This window comes from Drosophila santomea, chromosome 3L (genome assembly GCF_016746245.2).
Source record: "Drosophila santomea strain STO CAGO 1482 chromosome 3L, Prin_Dsan_1.1, whole genome shotgun sequence".
Classification (NCBI taxonomy): Eukaryota; Metazoa; Arthropoda; class Insecta; order Diptera; family Drosophilidae; genus Drosophila; species Drosophila santomea.
Genome location: NC_053018.2, coordinates 16187268 through 16205658, shown reverse-complemented (window position 1 = coordinate 16205658; position 18391 = coordinate 16187268). Strand labels below are relative to the sequence as shown.

The following is an 18391-nucleotide window of genomic DNA, read 5'->3' as shown; positions in this document are numbered from 1 at the left end:
AATATAATTGGCTGGGGGGCAAGACGGCGAAGGTAAGACCTGGCTTAATTGCCAGTTAATTGACTTTGAGTGGCATTAACCGGCATCCGAGAAGGACTTACATTTAATTGGACTTGGCAGTGGAAACACGAAGCGTTTTTGGTACATACCTGCAAAGAGAGGAGATGGATTAGGAGATTAGTGGTAAGTATTAAATGTGGGTCAGTTTATGGGGTCAGTTTATGGTGGGTTGTCTTCGGTTCGGTCCTCTAAGATTGGCAGACAGAATGAATGCGCCGAGAGTTCCCCAACTTTTATCCGCTTGTTTTGCACATTTTTCCCCATTTCTGCGCCCGGTTTTTTGTGTTTTTATTGCGCAAAGCGCACATGCCAACGACCTTGACCATCACAATTTATTTTCATTTTACTTTTGCCTCCCTCTCTCGCCTGCGTGTGTGTGTGTGCCTGTGTGTGTGTGTGAGCGAGAGTGTGGAGCAAGTGACACACATTACGTAGGTCCCCATTTAGTCGCTTACACAAGACCTCAGGCAAGGCCAGCCTCCTCCTCCTCCCACTGCCCCCACCCAATAGTTCCCTATCTTTTTGCGGCTGTTTTGTTATTATAATAATTTCTGATGATGCCCCCAAGTCACGCTGGTTGGCAGTATCTAAAATGCGATTTTAGATTGGGCCAGTAATTATCGGGCTTATTTCGGTTGACTTCTAAACATTATTTTTAGTTGCTACTCGGAAAAAGTCGTAGTACTAAACTTTTTAAACGAATAAAAAATGAAAAAAATAAAAGATGAAGGTTCTAAATATTTATAATATTTTAATAATTCTAACTTGATTATATGGGCCCACTAATATCAACTACAAAAATTAACTTAAAAGTTCATAGGACTGTGTTCAATTTGGATAAACAAATATATTAATAAATGAATGAATCTTATAACCCGCTTAGAAAACAATTCGCATGATAAATCTGCTGTCAATAAATTATTTGTAGCTAATTCTATTGAGATTTTGCTTCCCCCAAGCGTGCACCTGTAATCCCAATCCCAGCTGCCCACCTGCGCCAAAGTCCCTCAATTATATTAGAATACTTAGTGCGGAAACTGGCGGTCACCTAACCAACAACAAACGGCATATCGAATTGTTCGATATGCCCCGTGCCCAGACACAAAAATATTCATTTTCAATGTCGCAGAGCAGACGACGAGTGCGGAAGTCTATGTATACACATATGAAATAGGGTAATGTAATGTGGCTGATGTCAATACAGAGCTATAAGAGTATAAGCTACGTCAGAGCACAATTGATGATTGACTGAGTGAGTGAGTGAGTGAGTGAGTGAGTTTGCGGTGGCAACTCTGGCAGCACAGTGGGCAACCTGCCAAGGAAATTACTCAAGGCACGGAAGTGAGCCAAGGCTTCTCATCGAGTATTTGCCCCAAGCCAAATTTCGCCATAATAAATGCGATAGAAGCGATAGAAGGAGAAATTATGAAAGAGCTTTATATAGATTCAAGCAAACTGAGACGGATTGAATGTGAAAAGCCATGGAGCATTGCCTTAGTATAAGTACTGGAGTAAATCCTGAGGATGCACGGGAGGAAAAATCAATGTTTATTGCTACGAGTGCTGGTAATTGAAGGAAAATGGCAATTATAAGTTGACATTGACATTGCTTATCACACAAAAAACACGCACACCCATTGAGCAAAAGGAGGCAAGGAGTGGAAGCCAGTCGCTTTTGTCCTTATCCTCGTCCTTGTGCGTTCATTATACAATCCGAGGGGCACGCGCCCAGGCCGTTGTTGCTGTTTTTGTAGTTGTCAACGCATGCACATTTCATTGCCATCTTGCAGTCTACACACACACACACAAACAAGTTAAGGAAAACACACCCACACCCACACAGAACCCACAACACGGCCTTGACCACCAATTTCAGCAGCCGCAAACGCAAAATGTAAGTGGAAATAAAGGAAAAACAAACTACTCACAACATGGAATAAACTATTTAAACAACATTTAACGACACCAAACAAATAAGCCATTAGCCAGTATTAGCAGCTGGTTATAATAAATTATTAATATGATTTCATATTGTTATTACATTAAAAACTCTTCACTTTCCCGAAATTGAGTGCAGCTAAATTGCATTTGGGAGAATAAAAGTTTTTGTCTGCTGGCACAGTTTATGAAAACTCAATTTTGATTCCAAGTTACGAAAGGAAAACTCTTAAAACTAAACTAACTATTTATAATTTAGGATTCTCAGGAAAACAGGCGGCTTAGTTTAACTCGTTTATTATCAAATGAGTATGAATATAATAACACATCTTATTTAAATAGATGTAACTTTCCCATTAAAACTGAAGAAGCATTCCATTATTCATTAGAAATCGAGTTGTAATCAAATCGGTCTGGTTTATTTCCATTTCACATGTGGTTCAATGACACCTGTGTGGTGTCTCAACCGGACTCTACCGATGCGATATTGTTTATAAGAAATATCCAATCCAAGTTTGGCGTGACACACTAACCCATATATATGGGGCGAAAGTCTGGGGAGCTGTAATATTTATGATCCCGTGGCAGGGGCAGAAATGTCAAGTGCTTTGGCCCTGACCTGACCTCCGGCACAACGTCGCTTAACCACGCCAATACCCCTATAGCCCAGCCCCTAACTATTCAGAATCGAGAACGAGAACCCGGCAAAGCAACGCAACAATGTATAGTGGAAAGCCATCAAAAATGCCAGCCCCCATTCACCTGGGAGATTTTAAGTTCCCTTTCTCCCGCTGCCGGTAAGCCCCCTATTTGTCCTCTCTTTCTGCGCTGCACTTGCTCTCTCGCTCGCTCTCGGAAGTAGTTCGGAAAATTTCATTGCCAGCACGTTCAATGTCAGGTTCATGCGCATCGCCTCCAAATGCAAGGCAAAGGTTATGCAGCAGCACTTGCAGTCCACCGAAGGGCGCAGGAGGGTTGGAATTGGGTGGGAAATGGGGGGTGAATTGGGAGGTGAATTGGGGGGCACAGGGTGTCAAATGGGGGTGGTGATGGCCACTGGGTGGTGCCCCGTTCGGCTCTGCTAAGGTCACTGTCAAGTGGCAATGGCAATGGCAATGGCAATGGCAATGGCAATGGCATGTCCAAGGATGTGCCATTTAAGTGGCGACGTGTGCGGTCTTTAGGTATTTGTTTGGGTTAAAAGGGTTCTAGATGTCCGCTTATCAGCGGGTTTCGAGAGGCTCTGCATTGAAAAACAATCGATTGAAACTGGTGACTGGGCTCAGAACTTGGTTTATACACCTTTAAATGCCAATAACCCTAACTAGCAAGCTGTGCTAACAAAATTGAATGAAAGGCTTGCGTTTTTGGTTGGATCTAGTGCTGAAACAGAATGGTTTCTTAATTAATAAGACATCCAAATAATGCGAACTATTTAATTTGGAAATAAAAATAAAATGCAAATCAATAGATCCAACAGTATTAAGGTGAATTTTCGTATTGAGACCATTCTTTTGCATAACTAAAGGACTCTGTGCGCGGCATATAATTAACTTCCATAAATCATATGTTGTTTTTAACCCAGTTATACCCTCCAGATTGCACTTCGTACCGATAATGCCAGGGCCAAGAGCTAGCCAAAAACCCGAAGAACAACAACAATAACAAGAAGAACAAGCAGAAGAACGACAACAAATCGTGTTATTGACCTAAGTCAAGGGCACTGCACTTGAGCTATATCTCCCGTGTCGGAGCGGGACGGCAATAGCATATATAGCATATGGAAGGGAATGCAGATTGCAGTTTGCAGTTTGCAGTTTGCAGTTTGCAGATTCGAGTACAGCCGCGATGCGAATCGCAGATAGTTGTGGCAAGTTGCAAGTTGCAAGTTGCAAGTTTCGGGGTGGCAGAGGCGATCGGAGGGCCTAAACAGAAACTGAGAACGTTTTTAGGCGCGCATATAAACAAAAAGCAGATCACAAGAGGGAAAATGTATAAATAGCGCCCCCAAGTCCCAAGCGTGACGCTATATAGACCCCTCCATTTCCCCTTTTCCTTCGGGCCAACCCCGCTCCTTTGGTATTTTATTTTTAAATTTTTGCAGTCGGTGATGTTGTTGTTTTTGTCGCTTTTGTTGCTTTTGTTGTTGTTTGGGTGAAGTCATGTCGTTGACAATATCAAGGCCAGCCCACCTACCAAACCAAAGTCCCCTTGCACAGTAAGAAAAAAAAGGATTTTGTATAAATTATCTATATAAAAATATAAGGGCCACAAAGGTCTACAGAGTTATCCATTAACATATGAACTTTTGAACCTTTTGCTTAGTAATACATCATTTTAGTTCGCCTATAATTAAAACTAATTAGTTTATAACCTTTTGACTACTAACACAAGTAATACGCCTGAATGAAGAGTGCAATGATCAATTTTTAATTGAAAAAATTTTAGATTTCCAATAGGGCAAGCTTCGCTGTGCACTTCCTCTTTCCCTTTCCTGACTCATGTGCTGACTCTTTCTGCACCCCGTATCGCCTTCTCTTTCCCCCTCGCTTGCGTTCCTCGCGATCCACAAGAAGCCAACGACTTTTGCTTGTAGGTCAATGGCACTTGCCTGAGAAACTTCTTCGTGGGCTCCCCATGCAACCAGTTTATATACTATACTTTGCCGATCCGATCCTGCTAATAACCAGACGCAACCGTCGCTGTTCCCCTCTCTTTTCGCTGTTGCCGTCCTTCTCTGTCTGCCCTACATTGGACCTTTGGTTTGGTCTGCTTGATTTAATGCTCTGCGATGGTTCTGTGGCCCCTTCTCTCCACCTCGATTTGGATCTTTCCAGGCTCATTTCTTCTGGCTCGGACTGTTCTGCATGCCTTTGTTGTTACCAAAGTTCAAGGTCTTCGATTTATCGTTTCTGTCTCTCAGTTCTTGTTCTCGAGATACTTGTTCTTGAAACAGCGCTGATTCGAAGGCGAAGTTGCAGGATATGAGTGGTTCAATAAATCTCAATATAAATTTAGAAAAACAAAGACATATTAAGAAATCAAAGTGCTCTATTTATACAATATGCAATTCTTCAAATTAAATAAATTCCTAAAAATAATAGTTTAAAATTTAAACAGAAAGCTATTTTTATTGACTTTTCGCTCGCAGGGTGTTTATTCCGATATTTTATATGCGGCCCTTTGTCAGCCGATTTTCCCTCTCTCTCTCACCAGCTTAGCTATCTCGCTCATTCCCTTCCTGTTGTTCTGCTTTACTGGCCAGCTTAATTATTTAACTTGATTCGAGTTTTTTATGTATGCAATACTCTGCTGTCTGCGCCTTTTTTCGCCTCTTTTTTTTTGCACTTTTGATTTTTCTTGTTCACTCTGCGTTTTGTACTTTTGTGGTGCATTTAAATTGACTTTGAGCTTCACTTATTTCATGTAATTAAGACGTTTCCGGTTCATGACCTAAATGTGCAATTCAGGGCAACTGCCTGGTTGCCTAAGGGATTTTTTTGGGCTGGTTTTAATGGGCTGGTGTTGATATTTGCATAAATATTGGCGATGGCTAGTCAGTCCGTGTGGAAAATTCCAGAGGGGAACTCAAAGTTCGTACAAATAGTTTACGCTAATAGCATTTTTATAATATTACTAATAACAATCACTTTTGTGTATCCAAGTTCTCACATAATGTTGTTTTATCACCGGAAAATGAGAGCCTTCATGCAATAGAAAGAGCTATGTTTTGAGCTATGCTAATGATTCACTCTAAAAGAGTTTTCTGCGAAGCCCAAACAAAACCGACCTCAAGTTCTACGCTACCTTGAAAAAACACTCCGATTAACGTCTGAGAAACTGTCTTCTAACCACGCAAAGATGATTCAGATGAGATTCAGTTATAGGAAATTAAAAGCTTTGCGCCAACTGACCAACTGACTCAGACTTTGAAATATTCACAACGTGACAATGTAATAATGTGGAGAGGCCATTAGTTGAACGGTAAAAGTGAAACCAATACCAACAAGGTTGAACAGGTTGTAAAAATACCTGAAATATACTTGTAACTATTCCCATTTTAACTGCACTCTATTGCATTTCAAAGATAAATGCTGTCTAAATAGTAATGCTATGCTACAATAATACAACCAACTTTGTATATTAGCTACTTTAGGGATCGAAGTGAACTTATTTTTATCATTCGTTTGTACACAAATTACACATTTTTCAGATCAGTGTAGTCCTTGAAGTTGTGTTCAATAGAGTTCATTGTTCAATACAGTACATAACGAGTCGGTCGGTCCAAATTCTTACTCACAAAACAAAATTTTACAGTATTTTATTCCAAAATAATTTTGAAAATTTTCAACTAGCTTTACGATGTGTTGTAAGTCGTGTGAGGAACAACCAGCTTCATGCTGCTCGATGTTCTATGCATTTTTCTGCATGGGAGTTGGTTTATTTGCGGGTAGCTTTGCGATGCACAATGTAATCGTATCGGAACAGTCTATTACACTTATGGATTGGTTTCTGCATATGCATGACGCTGATTTTACTGAAACCCATCTTACGATCATATACTCTTTCGATCTTGTTTTTGCCCTTTCGTATGCCATCGCAGGAGTTTGTTTAGCGTGGGGATTAAAAAGGGTAAGGTCGAGCTAATAATATTACTTTTATAACCATTTAAGTAATATTATATAGTAGAAATATATAACTGTTTAAGCTTTCGTAATATAACATTTTTTTTTTTTTCAGAACTCCAAGGGGTTTATTAAAGCTGGAAAAATTTTAAGCTATTTCTTTCCAATATATAACATTATTTATTTATTTCCATTAGGTAAGTGTAAAATATTTCTTTCAAAAAAATTGGATTTATATTTTTTATTTCCATATAGTTGTACATATTGGCTGTGTCATCAAATTATGCAGACTCTTAAAAGAAAATTATAATTAGAGTAATTGGATATTCGAAAAACGTAATGGATGGGACGGCAAAATTGAATGTCACAACAAAGATATAAAGAAATATATTTATATATATCATTTTGGACTAATTTAAGTTTTTCCAACAGAATGTAAGTGCATAATTATATAACTGAAATTATTTATTAATTTTTCTGCCCTCGTTTAGTTATACGTGGTAAAATTATGAAGCAAGAAAAAATAGAAAATTGGTGGTAATTCGTAGTCTCAGCCGATGATCAAAATTGACTTTACGCAATAAATACAATACATATGCTTGTTGAGTATTCGAAAAGATATATCCTAACATATAATACTGTAGTCTTTTGTTTACGGCATGTAAGTGCTTCATTTTTTGTTAAATACTTGAACATATACCCGTTACAAGTGTGCATGATATTGATCAATGCAAGCCAAAAAGCGTGTAACGGGTATCTAATAGTTGAATCACTCATGCGCTAATTTCTCTTCTTTTCTCGATTCAGTTTTACTTTGTAAAAATATTCAGCAATATAAGGAAAAGGTGAAAATTCAAAGTGATTACGAATCGGATGGACTGAAATCTGCAATGCAATTCCAAATTTGTATTTCAAGACAGCAGCAAACAAATTTATATCCGAGGGAAATTTTTTGTGAAATTGTATACCAAGTTAAATGGCAATTGTATTAAAATAAATATTTTCGAAAAACTCTTTGGCGTTCCTACTTAAAGCACTATCAAGATTTCAGGACTGCTTTCGGAGAATTCATTGGAGATTGTTGTTTTTGACCATAAAGTGATTTTATCTGGCCAGCGTCCCTTCTTGTCTGCAATCAAGTGACTATCAGATACCTCGGTTTTTTCAGCTGGTCGGAGTGCGAACGTGAAATTTTATTTGGCATATCTACATATATAAATTGGCAATAAATTTACAAGACTAATAAACAAATTTATAAATAAATAAATAATCAAGTTTGGGCTTGTCAGTTTTGGGCGATTTGTGGGCGTGGCAATATCAGGAATCAACTTTCTAGCATTTATGTATAATTCCTAAGATCAAGGCGTATAATAAATATATTAAAAAGAATTTATACTAAATCTAAGCAAAAGGATACCTAGTATCTGAACAAATGGATACCTCTTCTGTTTTAGTATACACTTATCCCCAAGGGTCTGAGATTAGATGTAAATGCTCAAGCGAATGGCGTTATAGTGGGTTTATTTAAAGGGATTAGTAGTAGTATTTTCAACAATTCAATGGGAACGTTCGCGTAGGAAAGGACCGACCATTTCTTGGACCATGGAAATGTTGTTTACCCATTGACAAGTGCACTAGGAGAATGTGAAAATACTGAACTTGGCTAACTTCAAATCTGCGGTGAAGGTTCGATTTGTGCGGGTAAAAAAATAAATATCTAATAAAAATCTAATAGGTTCGGGACAAAAAGGATAAGTATGTTAGCTCCAATGGGGATAGATGTCCTTTTGTCACCTGATTTCTATAAATCCAGTGCTCCGTAATATGTATTAAAATATGTTTTAACATCCAAGTCAAATTATGGCGTGCGTCGTGAGACTTTGACTTATTTCAGAGCAAAAACTTCTTTGGACAATAGCACCAAATTGGTGTAATAGTTTTAAATTAAAATAAAAAATGCATTTAGTCTACTAGGCATAAACTAAGTAGGCATCCCAAAATTAATCAAATCCAAGGATCGTAGTTGCCTGCGAATATTATTTCATTACAGTTTTTGTACTAACACAATCCAGTAACACAATCCTTCACAGGTCGGTCCCTCAAAATTTGTTTCCAAACAAAAAAATTCACAGTATTATTGCTCGAATAGTTTAATATATTTCAAAAAATTGTACTATGTGTAAATCGTGTGAGGAACAACCAGTTCGATGCTGCACAATTTTCTACGCAGCTTTCTGCATTACAAGCGGTCTCTTTATGCTCTTGTTTTCGATTCACAATGTAGTACTTCTGCAAAGCTCCATAACAGTTTTGGATTTTTATTTGCATATCCATGGTGCTGAAATGTCTCCAAAGACTTTCACCGCCATTTACTCGATGGATTTGTTTTTCGGCATTGTGCATCTCATCGCTGGAACTTTGCTAGCTTTTGGAATCAGACTGGTAAGCAAAACCCCTGCGAATTCGCATAATATCTTTATAAATTGGTAATACTTGGTTTTTTTTTTATTGCAGAACTCAAAGGGGGTTTTCGTTGCTGGAAAAATTTTAAGCTATTTCTTTCCAATATATAATGTACTTTATGTATTTCCATTAAGTAAGTGTAATATAAATATATATGAGCATTATTTAAACTTCTTTATTTCAACTGCATTATTACTTTCCCGATTTAGTTGTACACATTGCCGCCGTAGCAAAATTATGCAAATATAAAAATGAAAACTTTACTTAATTTAATTGGCAATGCAAGCCTAATAGATCGGACGGGATTAAAATTGACTGTGCAGCAAAAGAAGAAAATAAATATATTATTCAATTTTGGAACAGATTTAAGCTATTGTTTACCAGTTATGTTACCAGCATGTGAGTACACACCATTTGCTTAAATATTTTGCTTTTTTTATCCTAACACTTTTCCCCGATTTAGTTGTATGTGGTGAAATTATTCAGTAAGAAAAAGCTTATCTTCGAATTAAGCCTAATTATGATAATGGTTCGAAATCCACTGTGCACGATAAGGCGAATATTTATTTTTATAGAATTTTGGAAGGAGTTAAACCAAAAGTTGTTTGTAAGATAAAATCGTACTGAGCATTCTATATTTTAATTTTTATTTTATATATTATACTATATTATTTTATATATTTTATATCAGATATACGTGGTAAAATTATGCTGCAAGAAAGAAGGAAACGCGTATCGATATGCACGGAGTGCACAATAAAACCTTATAAACATTTTTATTGGGTTTGGAACAGATTTTGCTGGCGATCATTTGTTTACACCATGTAAGTGCTCAATATTATTGTCATATTATTCATGCATTGATTTGCTGACTTCTTCGATTCAGTTGTACTTTGTAAAAATAGTCTGCAGTATGTGGAAAACATGAAAATTCGAAGTGACTACGGATCGTATGGACTAAAATTTGCAATGCAATTCAAAATTTGTATTATAGAGACAGCATTACACACGCTCCAGCAATCAAATTTAAAACACCTGTCCAACATGGATGTATTTTTGAAATTACATGCCAAGTGAAATATAAATTATTATTATATTAAATAAAAGGGCTTTCTAGCAATGTTATAGAACAGAAATGCAATATATGTAATTTTGAAATATGAATTATATTAATATAAATAAAAGGGCTTTCTAGCTATGTTATGAAATGAAAATGCAAAAATGCAATAGATGTATTTTTAAAATTACATACCAAGTGAAATATAAATTATATTAATATTAATAAAAGGGCTTTCTAGCAATGTTATGAAACGAAAATGCAAAAATGCAACAGATGTATTTTTGAAATTACATACCAATATAAATAAAAGGGCTTTCTGGCAATGTTATGAAACAAAAATGCAACATATATTTTTGAAATTACATACCAAGTGAAATATAAATTATAATAATATTAATAAAAGGGCTTTCTAGCAATGCTATAAAACAAATGCTATAGATTTATTTTTGAAATTATATACAAAGTGAAATATAAATTATATTAATATAAATAAAAGGGCTTTCTAGCTACAAACATATGTATGTTATCTATGTTATGACATCTCTCTGTTAGTCATAACATATGTTCTAACAGCATTTTACGCGAATCGCGGAGAATGCAATGCCAGTTGGCAATCATGGAAACTTCGCGCTGTGAGGACATACCGCTTGGGTGTGGGATTACCGACGAGGCCTTGCAACTTGGCCTAGTGCTATACCGTTATGCAGCCTCAGATTCAATGCGATTGCAGCGGTGTGGGCAAGGGCGCGCGGGGGGGACGGCGATAGCTCGATCGCAGGCGGCACTCAAGTACGTCACTCATACGCCCCGTTGCAACTGTAATCAAATTCACTTTTCGCTAATTGTTGCCGCCGTCTCGCTCGCTCGCTCGTTCAGGAAATGTTTTAGATTTACGTTACGCCTGCACTTGCCAAGCCCCCCTCCCCCCTCCTCCCTCCCGCTGACCAGAACCTATACTTACATACATATTTGTTTGTATAATTATTGTGTTCTCGCTTTCAGTGTGTCACATTTGTTGTGTTTTTTTTTTGTTATTCGCTTGGCTCTTGTTTCTATTGCTATTGCTTTTTGCATTTTGCTTTTAGCTTTTCGCCTTTTGTTTTTCCCTTCCGCTTCTCAATGACCTTGTGCTTTTTTCTAACATTTTTATTACGCTCGCCCACTTGTAATTCGCATTTTTATACAATTGCACATTATATATTATATTTGCTTTATTTGCATTTGCGTTTGGATTTCGTTAATGTGGTTGTTTTGTTTCGATTTTTGTTGCTATTAGAACAGGTTCTGTTGTGCTTGGTGAGGCATTTTTATCCGTCAGATACTTTTGTTTAACTGTTCTTTTTTTTTTCATCGCTGCCCGTTTATCTGTGTTTGGTTAAGTAACTGAAAAATCGCCATAAGCAGACTGGACTTGGCGTGACTTTGTGTCAATGTTTTGTTGATTTACAATTGAATTACAGTTGAATTAAACATAGTTCAGTTAGTACAACAGTTATAAATCAATCGGCGCTGGAGTAATTATGCGAAAATCATTGATCGTAATTCAGGGCCATTGGAAAGGAATTTCATTCGGAACAAGGGAATGGGATTATTCACCAATAATGAGTACTTTGGTATCATAAATAATTGGAAAACGTTATAGAAATGTTACCATATATAATATGATAAAATAATACAAAAAATTAATGTAAAAACTAATTGCTTTGGTTATTATACTACATAATATTCAATTTTAAAATCTGTAATATTTTAATTGTCTGAGGGCATAATACCGTGATTAAAGCGCATTTCCCATTACTTTACGACGTACGAGTACGTCAAGTTATTATTAGTTTGTATAACCTCAAGGTCGAAAGCCCTCAACCCATCACCTCCCCCAACGCCGCATACACTCGCAATTTCACCCGATTCTGAACGTCGATCATTGATCGGTTTCCACAGGCCATAATCCATTTATTTATTCAATGGCACATGGTGCAACTAAGCCTTAACAAATTACGCGTTTCCCTTTTATTCTATTAAATAATATAAATCAACATTTAGTTTTGCTCTTTATGGGTGTTATGTAACGTAGAGCGCAATTTCACTGGCAAGGTTGTCGGATGATTGAGAGACTTGCCCAGGCAAACCGGAAAAATAAGTTAAAAACACTGCTAATGACTCAATCGAAAGTTGGCCAGAACCCAAATAGGCAAATGCGTTTGCTCTTCACTACAATATAGGCCAACCATTTTGAACGCTAATCAAATCGAAGCTGGTAATATATTTATTTATAAACTGATTCAATCCATTCAATGATAGATCGATAAAAACATTATTTTTGTTAGGCAACAAAATATGATATTCATTAGCCAGGCAAAAGCAGCTATTCAAAGGCTGGTATAGAACTAGTTGTCAGCAGGTGGTCTACCGCAATGTTTGAACTGCCACTTTGGATAACTGTTTGCATAACACTGTATACTAGTATACTAGTTCGTAAAACCGTTTACACAACAGTTGGCTAACTCCAGCGCTTGCAAGTTATTTCGCCTTTAAAACTGATCTGTTCGGGTTGAGGATGCAAATAAATATACAATTTATATTCGCCCTTAATCGCGTTTTATAATGTGTTCTGTAATCTTTGCTGCACTTGAAACGATCGGTAATCCCTCGACCTGGGAAATTAAAATTATTTGTGGAGCGTTTAATACAAAAATGGTTGTGCAACACAATCAACACCTTTAGGGGCAAAATAAAAATCTATATAAAAAAGAACGTTCTTTTTACTGAATATTTTAATAAATACTTATATGGCCTAGTATATTATACTGTCATGTATTATATAAGGGCAATAAAGCGTTTATATTTTACCCACATTCTCCGCTCTTAGAGTTTCGCTTTCCCATGAGTGCTTATGTGCGCCAATTGCGCCTGTCACTTGCGCAAAATGATAACAATGGAATAAAAATACATTCCATGAGGGCTATGGACATTTATGAGTGTTTTACTCAAACACACTCATATACACACACACACACACACGCAAGTGTTGACCCAATGCTGATATGTGTGATGCGTGGAGCTTAAGGTCTCGGCTTGGTTGTGGCATTGACATTGAAAACTGAAGTGCCCTACAATCGAGCATATGCGACAGAGCCAGAAAATGGGGAAAACTAGGTAATGGAAAAGTGGTAAACCGATGGCTCGGCGTGGAAAAAGGCAAACAAATCTATCAAAACGGTTCGGTTGGCCTTGACTTTTATTTGCTCAGCTCGCCGACTCGTTTATTTATTAGCCAAGCAAAAAAAAAAAAAAAGGAGAACGGCAAGAACAACCAGCGGTAGTCCAAGAAATCAGCAGCTCGCCGGACTCTTCATATAAGCACACACGCTCGTATACATTGTATAACTAAGCGTATCTTGGGACATGTGCAAAAATAAAAAATAAAATAAGCAAAAAAAAAAAAACAAATCTCAGCTCAGCCAAATGAAATCATTAGAATACCAAGAGCTCGCAGCCCGAAAATCGTTCTCAACTGTCACTTTCATCCGTATATTTTTCGCATTCGCAGAACAGGTTACCCGCTTAGCTGGAAATCCCGATTCAAACATATGATTTAACCTGACTGAAAAAGCACTGGTCACATAATCGCACTACGCTTCATCGTTTATGTGGAAAAATAAACAGCGAATTGATTAATTAAAGCTCTGAGGCAGGCGAAACAAAACAAAACTGAAAGTGAATAACTTATGAAACAAACGCACCAGCACTCTCATTAATATCAAAAACGAACACTGCTTCATGCAAATCCCGAGAAGTTGTGGAAGTTAAAAAACAAAAATTCTAAATCACTATAATTAGGTGACAATCACGGACATTAGTTTAAAGCTGAATTTGCATACAAATGCAAATCAAAAATGGCAGTTAATAGTAAATATAATGATGATCAAAAGGCTTCTTTTAAATAATGTTTAATTTCAATGCATTACAAATTTGAATACCAGTTGAATAAGCCTTTGTTTATATTTTAAGCAATTAATTGTGAATATCTTGTCTAGACTTCAGAAACCTGAAAAACAGAAGCGGCTAGGTAAAATCCGCTTTGCAAATTGCTAAGATGGCAAGTAATTCATAAAAAGCAACCGAATCAAACAATCAAACAATGCAGATTTTGCATATATGCCATTTATACGCAATTTCACCAATACATTTTGTATAGTGCCAATTCAGATTCGGATACAGATTCGGATGCAGATACGATACCAACAAAAGTCAGACATCGCGTCAGAGGAAAGCAGAGAAGCAGACAGAGCGGCAAGTTTATTCCAGTTGAAGTTCAAGGTGAGAGAGCGAGAGAAGCAATTGATGAATACACACGAAAATCAACAACAACAACAGATACAGATATGTATAGGAATATATAGCATATATCTCGCAACCTTGGCCATGCTGAAAGTGTGTCGTGAATGGCAGGGGGAGGGTGGGTCGTTGGGGGGGCGGGATTATTGATCAACCTCCGAAAACAATTTCAATTTAAATTGATAATTAAATTTAAATAAAAATTCAGATTTGAGGCGCAGCACCGCAGTGGATTGGCCACAGTCTATATGTGTAGATGTGAATATATCATTCCGAAAAAGCAATCCTGAATTATGAGGTAATCCAATGAGTTTGTGGATTTCGAACTGAAACGTGTAATCACACTACGCTTGTGCACTTAAGTGAATTCTTCAACAGACTTTCACATACAGCTTGATTAGCATTATCATAGGTAGTTCCCCTGAGCAAACTATTGACCTAAAACCGCACTGCATTCCGCTTTTAAAACGTGCTCCGTTATTCTATTTTAGTTGGTTTTGCTGGCTGTAGAAAGTTAAATTACTCATATTTGTTTTGACCTTTTGGTTTCAGCATTACCGGTAGTACCATTTATATCGTATGTATGTGTAAGTAAATGTATCGTGTGCAACGCCTAACTGTACAAATAAAGCTATACTAACTGCTGACTCACAAGCGATCGCATTTTAATTTCCTAGATGCCAAGCTTGTTCCACTCTTACACTGAGCTACAGAGTATCTTTGAGACTTCAGAGATATAAATTAGGTTGCAACTAAAATTTACCACTAAATTACTTTCATATATTATTTAGTCTTTTTGATGCTGAATATTTGATACTTGAGCATCACTTTTAAACATAAAACCTTAATCTGGCACTAAATAAAATCTTTTTATTCCGGTATGCTAATAACTCTTGATTCCTTCTTAATGATATGTACATATATATGTTATTTATTGTCAGATCTAATTTTCCCATTTCTATTGCAGTCTTTATTGATCTTCAAAAAGACCTCAATAGTTGTGTAGTCCAGTGTCCCTGTATTTGTGTATTTTTGCGGTGTAGGAACCTGCCGGCCGTTTATCCGACCATAAAGCGATCGACAAGTGCCGTCAGGGTCAACGGGTGGCTGGTTTAACAGTTCGAGTGGCTTTTCTTGGGCCGGAGACGACTTACCTAGATCAGGAATGGAGCTAGACGGCTCCTCGCCGTTGCTGCTACTGCTGCTGTTGCTGCTGCTGCTGCTGCTGTTGGTGTTGCTGCTGCTCGAGTTGCCGCTGCTGGAGCTGGAGGCGTGCTTGACCTTGGGCGGCGGCGGCGGCGGAGGTGGCCGCATCACCGAGTTGCCCAGGCTCGACTGCTGCTGCTGCTGTTGCTGCTGGTGGTGCATGTTGCTGCTGCTACTGCTGCTGCTGCTGGATACCACGGGCGTGCGAAAGATGTGCGAAGAAGAAGAGGCGCCCGATCCAATGGCCGATGAGCTGCTGCTAGAACTAACGCTGGCGATCACATGCTGCTGATGCTGCTGATGCGACTGATGCTGCTGATGCTGCTGATGCGACTGATGCTGCTGATGCGACTGTTGTTGAAAGTGATTGGAGGCGATCACGTTGACGTGTCGCGTGCTGGTGCTGACCACAAACTTCCGAGCCGCTGCCGTCGGTGGTGCCACACCAGTGGAGATGTATTGCTGTTGCTGCTGCTGCTGTTGTTGGGGTGGCGGTGGTGGTGGCGGCGGTGGTGGAGGCGGCGGCGGTGGTGCCAGCGGTGGCGTCTGCCGTTGCTGATATTGCTGATCCATATAGGCGGCAGCACCACCGCGCCTGCCAATCACCGGCGACACGGGCGCCGATCTGGAGTGGTGGTGCAGCGGTGGTGGCGACACCGAGTGCCGCCGTGCAGCAACCACCACCGTGGCTTCATCGTACAGCCGGCCATCGCGGATGACGCGGACATGCTGCTGCTGCTGCTGCTGTTGGTGGTGCAGCGGTGGCGGCGACTGTTGGCGCTGTGGCTGCTGCTGCTGGTAGTGGTGCAGGGCGGAGGGACTGGCCGAGTGGCGGCGCGACAGGTGCTGATTGGAGGGTAGGGTGCGGGTGATGATGATCTGGGGAGTGCCCGAGGTGGTGGTCAGCAGGGCCGTGGTCTCGGGCGGAGCGGATCGCGATGCAGCACCCACCTGCTGTTGGCTGTACACGTGCTTCATGCCACCGCCTGTGGAGCTGGTGGCTCGCTGTTGCACGTACTCCACGCGAGGCGTCAGTATGACCTTCTGGGTGCCACCGGGCGTGGTCAGACCCGTGGGCTGGCGTGGTGGCACGGTCTGCACCTGCACGTGGGTATATCGCTGGGGGGTCAAGCTGTTGTTGCTGCTGCTGCTGCTGTTGCAATTACTGCTGCTCGGCTCCCGCTCCATATCGCGCTGCCTGTCGTTCTCCTCCAGATGCAGCATCTCAAAGTCAATGGGCTCGGTCTTGATCAGTTTGGAGTCCGATCCGGATCCTGAACCGGATGCGGAACCGGGACCACTTCCTGATGAGCCTCCGGATGATGTGGCAGCCGCTGCGGCCTGCACCGCCTCCATGCACTTGAGTTTCTTCAACATGATGTATCAAAGTAGGGATAATCGCTCAAAAATATCAATCTGTCTTAGATATATACTCTAAATATGCTGTATGGAAAGTTGCGTTTTGTTTTCGTTTTAGTTGGATTTGATCCTGAATCACTTTTGCCTCACTTTCTGCTGCCTTTTATCCTTTTCGCTGCCTAGCTCTTATTTTAAAATCAGTCTCTTCTTCTTAACGCTTGTTTTGTTGCTGTTTGTGGTATTTTGTATTTTGTATTTTGTATTTAGTTTGCTTTGTAATTTGTTCGCTTCTGCTTTTGGATTATCAAAAAATTTGTTTTGTCAGCCTTCAAAGTTGCATGAAAAAGTTGTCCTCTTCTTCTGTATTCTATTGTAATCTAGAGAATTTCTTGTTGTCCTTAGTCCTTACGTTTAGCTTAGCGTTGTTCCTATACCTGCCCACAGTTGCTTGATCATTACCATATGTCTATATATATATATATATATATGTATATATATACTTGTATCTGTTGTATTCTGGTTGAGGCTTCTTCCGTTGACGATGAGATGAGTTCGACTGAGTTGCGTTAAGTTGAGTTAGGTTGGATGATCTCGTGCTGAGATTTCTGAGGCTGATCCCGAGTCTGAGTTCGTTTTAGTAGCTAATAATACTTGATGGCTTATTGTTTGCTGATTTATGCTTCGCCTGATCCACAGCAGCGTCTGAGTATGTTTGTAGGTATTTGAAGTAGCTGAAAGGGATTAAATCTATTACAATTACGCCGAAAAGCACATATCTCTTATAGTTTGTTTACATTCCAAATAAAAAGGATAATATTATACTTCATTGTTCAAGATACTTTTTACACTTACTTTTTTGCAAATTGAAGTTATCGCTCGATTGTTTGCTGAATTGTTTGATGTATTGATTGATTAAAATCGTATCGTGTATAAGAATATATATTTAATGATCGTATTAAGGTGTGTATAAGGTTAAATCTCAAATTTGTTTGTTTATAAATGGATTTTAGTGTAATATATTCACTGCTTAAACTATTTTATTATTTAAACAACACGATTCACAAGATTTATTATTATGATTAGTATTAGTAATTTTATTCCAAAAATATATGTGTTTATTTGTATAGATATTTCTTAAGATTTTGCACATGAAACACAACGCTTTTTTTGCCTTTTTTGTTATAAACTTTTAAACCTGAGCATTTACTTCTTTCACTTTGTTTTCAATTAGATTTGCGTGTTTATACTTCCGTGTAGTAGTTGGCTTTTTTAAACACCTCTAGAAAAATATACGTTAGTTAATTTATTTAATTTTTTAGTTATTTTTGTTTGTGTTTGTTTA

The 18391-nt window shown here is 38.6% G+C and overlaps 3 protein-coding genes across 4 annotated transcripts in view; 2 read left to right on the top strand and 1 right to left on the bottom strand.

Moving 5' to 3' along the window:
* LOC120447528 (ecdysone-induced protein 75B, isoforms C/D) overlaps positions 1-18042 on the bottom strand; it is a 102132-nt gene extending 84090 nt beyond the window's left edge. The window contains exons 1-2 of the mRNA XM_044005908.1: positions 17902-18042; positions 15639-17780 (exon numbers count right to left, since the gene is read on the bottom strand). Coding sequence (XP_043861843.1) covers positions 15639-17067 — 1429 coding nt within the window. The 5' untranslated portion in view covers positions 17068-17780; positions 17902-18042. The remainder of the gene's footprint in view (positions 1-15638; positions 17781-17901) is intronic.
* Positions 6219-7897, top strand: LOC120447529. Of its 2 annotated transcripts, XM_044005913.1 has the most exons (6): positions 6219-6630; positions 6739-6820; positions 6879-7058; positions 7115-7284; positions 7431-7608; positions 7668-7897. In XM_044005913.1, exons 1-3 carry the CDS (start codon positions 6361-6363, stop codon positions 6935-6937), a joined length of 411 nt encoding a protein of 136 aa, XP_043861848.1. In that variant the 5' UTR covers positions 6219-6360; the 3' UTR covers positions 6938-7058; positions 7115-7284; positions 7431-7608; positions 7668-7897. The 2 variants fall into 2 exon arrangements, with proteins under 2 accessions (XP_043861848.1, XP_039484898.1); XM_039628964.2 differs by lacking the exon at positions 7668-7897 and having other exon boundaries at positions 7431-7634.
* On the top strand, positions 8665-10222 carry LOC120447530. The gene is made up of 6 exons (XM_039628965.2): positions 8665-9065; positions 9138-9219; positions 9296-9485; positions 9550-9693; positions 9778-9910; positions 9973-10222. The coding sequence occupies exons 1-3, from the start codon at positions 8799-8801 to the stop codon at positions 9352-9354; spliced, it is 408 nt and encodes a 135-aa protein (XP_039484899.1). The 5' UTR covers positions 8665-8798; the 3' UTR covers positions 9355-9485; positions 9550-9693; positions 9778-9910; positions 9973-10222.
* Positions 18043-18391: the final 349 nt, after the last annotated feature.

What these genes read in the sequence shown, in the direction of transcription:
- LOC120447530 (XM_039628965.2), top strand. Translation starts at nt 8,799, where the DNA reads ATGTGTAAATCGTGTGAGGAACAACCAGTTCGATGCTGCACAATTTTC. An exon ending in TAGCTTTTGGAATCAGACTG is followed by an intron (nt 9,066 to 9,137) that starts GTAAGCAAAACC and finishes TTTTTATTGCAG; the next exon opens with AACTCAAAGGGGGTTTTCGT. An exon ending in ACTTTATGTATTTCCATTAA is followed by an intron (nt 9,220 to 9,295) that starts GTAAGTGTAATA and finishes TTCCCGATTTAG; the next exon opens with TTGTACACATTGCCGCCGTA.
- LOC120447529 (XM_044005913.1), top strand. Translation starts at nt 6,361, where the DNA reads ATGTGTTGTAAGTCGTGTGAGGAACAACCAGCTTCATGCTGCTCGATG. An exon ending in TAGCGTGGGGATTAAAAAGG is followed by an intron (nt 6,631 to 6,738) that starts GTAAGGTCGAGC and finishes TTTTTTTTTCAG; the next exon opens with AACTCCAAGGGGTTTATTAA. An exon ending in TATTTATTTATTTCCATTAG is followed by an intron (nt 6,821 to 6,878) that starts GTAAGTGTAAAA and finishes ATTTCCATATAG; the next exon opens with TTGTACATATTGGCTGTGTC.